This window comes from Erithacus rubecula, assembly GCF_903797595.1.
Source record: "Erithacus rubecula genome assembly, contig: scaffold_1119_arrow_ctg1, whole genome shotgun sequence".
Classification (NCBI taxonomy): domain Eukaryota; kingdom Metazoa; phylum Chordata; class Aves; order Passeriformes; family Muscicapidae; genus Erithacus; species Erithacus rubecula.
Genome location: NW_027636291.1, coordinates 5,059 through 9,992, shown reverse-complemented (window position 1 = coordinate 9,992; position 4,934 = coordinate 5,059). Strand labels below are relative to the sequence as shown.

General features: G+C 51.5%; 1 protein-coding gene across 1 annotated transcript; it reads left to right on the top strand.

Moving 5' to 3' along the window:
• Positions 1 to 1,923: 1,923 nt before the first annotated feature.
• Positions 1,924 to 4,361, top strand: LOC306815261 (olfactory receptor 14J1-like; the record flags this gene model as incomplete). Its single annotated transcript, XM_079331853.1, has 2 exons — positions 1,924 to 2,460; positions 4,137 to 4,361. 2 exons carry the CDS (start codon positions 1,924 to 1,926, stop codon positions 4,359 to 4,361), a joined length of 762 nt encoding a protein of 253 aa, XP_079187979.1.
• Positions 4,362 to 4,934: the final 573 nt, after the last annotated feature.

Below are 4,934 nucleotides of genomic sequence, written 5' to 3'. Positions count from 1 at the left end.
GACAAACCTTTCCAGGAGTCCAAGTCAGAAATAAACCCCAAAGTGTCTCAAAGCATTAATGGATCCCACTGAGTGTTTTTACTGAGAAGGGCTTTCAAGGGACTAATTGAAGCAGATAATTGGAGGTCATGATTGCACAAAGCTCTCAGAGACTCCAAGGCAAAAGCAAAACCCAAAGCTTTCTAAAAACCTGCAGTCCCTGGGAGCATGAAGGAGCCCCCCCAGGGCCATTCCTGACCAAGACTCCCCAGGGACTGGTCCCAGCAGATCCCTGAGGCCACTGGGATGTGGGGGGGATGCTGAGAGCAGCACAAGGGGTGACAGTGGCCAGCCTTGCTGGGGCTGTGCCAGGAGGCCCCAGTGCCTCAGGACAAGGTGTCTCCTCCCAGCCCTTGGTGGCACAGAACCTGCTGTGCCCCAGGCCACCAAGACATGGCTTCTCTCCTGCTCTAACTAGAACCTGGGAACGCCTTCTCAGTTGTGTCCTTCAGTGAGACCCATTAAAACTTGAAGAAACTTCAGAGTTTATTTCTGACTTGGAGTTCTTGAGAGGTTTCTCCAGCTCCCTCTCAGGGACTGATGTTCAGGGCATAAGCTCAACCCCCCAAGAGTGTCATTAAAGTCTTGTGCTGTGCCTGTGCTGCTGAGCTGGGCTGGGCTTCTGGCACAGAGGGCCATCCTAGCTATTAAGAAGAGCTTCAAAAGCACATTTCTCTTGATGAGCAGCTCTTCTCAGAGCCCAGAAGGGCTGAGGGCACTGCCTGCAGCCACCCCAGGCACAGCACAGAGGCACAGAGAGCTTCAATCAGTAAGGGCTGGGAAGATGCACACAAGTGACTGGGGCAGAATCAATCTCAGTCCTTGACACAGGAAGCCTCTGGCTACAGGACAATGCAGCTGCAGCTCCTGCAGTGATCTCCTAAAGCTGGAACATCCCAATGCCTACAGACTCTGTGAGTACATTCTCTGATTCTTTCTTTTGTAGAGCAGCCAGGGGTGTCCAGGTCCTGCAGCCCAGGGTGCTGTGCTGGGGCAGGGACTCTGATGCCAGCCAGGGACAGATCTCAGCCAGCCCTGGGAGCTGCTCACAGCACTGGGGGAGAAAGTCTGGGTGGAAGGAGATAGCTGGTAAGGCTTGGAAGTGTTCTCCTTATGTTGTGAGGATGCTGCATTGTTCAGTATTCATGTGTCATGACTCTAGCATGACATTTCACTCCAGAGTATTTTGAATTAGATTATACAGGGAGCACAGCAAGGCAGGAGCTGTTATTAAATCTACTGCTCTGGGTTGCCTGGATGGAAAATAGCACACTGATATTCATCTCTCAGTTCAGGTTGACAAAAATTAAAAACAAAAAAATCTCTACATCGTAATAAACAAGGTGAAGGGAGAAATCAGCACAAGGTCCATTACAGGCAGCATCACTGTCGCTTTTCCAGCCTCCTCATTGTTCCTGTGATGCTGCCATCAGAGCCTGCAGAGGCTGAGCTGACCCTGGGCAGTGCCTTGTGCTGGGAGGGGTCTGCAGGGCAGAGCAGAGCCCCCAGGGCTGGGCTGGGCTCTGGCAGCACTGGCAGGGCCCATTCCTGAGCAGAGGGAAGCAGCTGCTGGCAGGGACAGATCCAGGCAGCAGAGCCCTGGGCAGGCAGTGGGGGGAAAGTGCCACCAAGCTGTGCTGGGATATTTAAATTCTCTCCAAACTGAACTATTCCATGATTAACTTTTTTATAGATCCCTGTGCCAAGACACAGCAAGTGTCCAACAGCACCTCCATCAGCCACTTCCTCCTGCTGCCACTGGCAGACACGCAGCAGCTGCAGCTCCTGCACTTCTGCCTCTTCCTGGGCATCTCCCTGGCTGCCCTCCTGGCCAACGGCCTCATCATCAGCGCCGTAGCCTGCGGCCACCACCTGCACACCCCCATGTTCTTCTTCCTGCTCAACCTGGCCCTCACTGACCTGGGCACCATCTGCACCACTGTCCCCAAAGCCATGCACAATTCCCTTTGGGACACCAGGAACATCTCCTACTCAGGATGTGTGGCACAGCTATTTCTATTTGTCTTTTTCCTTTCATCAGAGTTTTCCCTCCTGACCATCATGTGCTACGACCGCTACGTGTCCATCTGCAAACCCCTGCACTACGGGACCCTCCTGGGCAGCAGAGCTTGTGCCCACATGGCAGCAGCTGCCTGGGTCAGTGGCTTTCTCAATGCTCTCATGCACACAGCCAATACATTTTCCCTGCCCCTGTGCCATGGCAATGTCCTGGACCAGTTCTTCTGTGAAATCCCACACATTCTCAAGCTCTCCTGCTCCAAATCCTATCTCAGGGAATTTGGGCTCCTTACAGTTAGTGCTTGTTTAGGATTTGGCTGTTTTGTGTTCATTGTTTTCAGTTACGTGCAGATCATCAGGGCTGTGCTGAGGATCCCCTCTGAGCAGGGACGGCACAAATCCTTTGCCACCTGCCTCCCTCACCTGGCCGTGGTTTCCCTGTTCCTCAGCACTGCAGTGTTTGCTAACCTAAAGCCCCCCTCCATCTCTTCCCAATCCATGGATCTGACCCTGTCTGTTCTGTACTCAGTGGTTCCTCCAGCCCTGAACCCCCTCATCTACAGCCTGAGGAACCAGGAATTCAAGGCTGCAGTGTGGTCACTTATGACTGGAGGAGTTCAGAAACAGTAAACTGCTTGCCAATTTCTGCAAATCACTTGCAATAGGAGTCATCTTGGATATTTCTTGTTGATTTTGTTGTGGATTTTTTCTCCTTTGTTTCTGTTTTAAATATTGTCCATGTATAAACGTCATTATTTCTACCCTTTCTCATCTTTTTCTCTCCATCTTTGCTGTAGCCACAGACTGTGGCCAGAGCCCTTTCCAGCCCCCTCCCTCACCTGTTTTTGGTGAATCTTTTCACAAGCACAATATGAAGCCCCCCTCCATCACCTCCCCATGCCTGGATGTGGCCCTGTCAGTTCTGTACTTGGTGGTGCCTCCAGCCCTGATACAGCCTGAGGAACTAGGAGCTCAAGGATGCCCTAGGAAAGCTAGGCATGGATACTTTTCTGAAGGTAAAATCTTTCTATTTTCTTCTGCAGCGCATTCAATGTAACATATTACATTCCAAGCCTGCCTTCTAAAGCTTTGTATAGTGCTACAAGTAGGAGGACAGGCTTTTCTACTTTTCTCTTGTGATTATTTTCACCCTACATATTTTGTCATCTTCCCTTATTGAGTTCACTGTCTAACTTGACTCACAGACTACGTAAATTTGGAATTATGCTCTGTGTGTGTTTAAATAAATTAAATGTACATTCAGAGATTTATTTGTCACATATCCTCCCTCTGTTATCTCTCATTCTACTTGTCCAGCTTCTCAATGTTTTCTTTAAACATTGAAAAATAATTAGCCCACAATGTTCAGAGTAAAGCAATGTCCAACAGCAGATCCATCAGCCATTCCTCCTGCTGCCACTGGCAGACACGCAGCAGCTGCAGCTCCTGCACTTCTGCCTCTTCCTGGGCATCTCCCTGGCTGCCCTCCTGGCCAACGGCCTCATCATCAGCGCCGTAGCCTGCGGCCACCACCTGCACACCCCCATGTTCTTCTTCCTGCTCAACCTGGCCCTCACTGACCTGGGCACCATCTGCACCACTGTCCCCAAAGCCATGCACAATTCCCTCTGGGACACCAGGAACATCTCCTATGAAGGGTGTGTCATCCAGCTTTTTTTATTTCTGTTTTTCATTGGAACAGAGTATTTCCTCCTGACCATCATGTGCTACCCTACGTGTCCATCTGCAAACCCCTGCACTACGGGATCCTCCTGGGCAGCAGAGCTTGTGCCCACATGGCAGCAGCTGCCTGGGCCAGTGCCTTTCTCAATGCTCTGCTGTTCACAGCCAATACATTTTCCCTGCCACTCTGTAAGAGCAATGTCCTGGGCCAGTTCTTCTGTGAAATCCCACACATCCTCAAGCTCTCCTGCTCACACTCCTACCTCAGGGAACTTGGGCTTCTTGCTGTTAGTGCCTGTTTATCATTTGGTTGTTTCGTGTTCATTGTTTTCTCCTATGTGTAGATCTTCAGGGCTGTGCTGAGGATCCCCTCTGAGCAGGGATGGCCCAAAGCCTTTTCCACCTGCCTCCCTCACCTGACTGTGGTTTCCCTGTTCCTGAGCACTGGCACATTTGCCTACCTGAAGCCCCTCTCCATCTCCTCCCCATCCCTGGATCTGGCAGTGTCAGTTCTGTACTCAGTGGTTCCTCCAGCCCTGAACCCCCTCATCTACAGCCTGAGGAACCAGGAGCTCAAGGCTGCACTGTGGACACTGATGACTGGCTGCTTCAGAAACTAAAAACTGCTGGCCAATTTCTGCAGAACACTTGTAATAAAAGCCACCTTTGATACTTCTTGGCTCCGTTCTGGAGGTTCTTTTGCCTTGTTTTACCTCTTTTTAATACTGTCCACAAAGAAATGTCATTGTTTGTGCCATTTCTTATTTGGTTTCACTCCACCATCCCTGTGTCCATAGACTATGACAACGTGGAGCTGTGCTCTCAGGGGCCATAAATGAACTAAAGGATCTCCAAGCAAAGTTTTCACCAGAGTTCCCCAATTTTTTCCCTTCTCTAGAGCTGCAGCAGCAATGTCTGTGTGCAGAGCTGGGGCAGATCAGTGCTGGCACAGCAGCTGTGCCCAGCAGTAGCAGCACTTGGTGTTGCCAGTGCTGCTCCCCTGCCACTGCCCCGCTGCCCTCCTGCCCCTCGTGTTGCTGCAGGGTCTGAGTGCTCTCGGACCTGGGCACAGCCCTGGGGGTGGCAGTGCCGGGGCTGCAGCAGGGACAGGCCATGGACACTGCTGGGGCAGCACTGACACCTCAGGGCAGGGCCTGGGGGCTCCAGGTTCCTTGCCCAGGCTCTCTCCACAA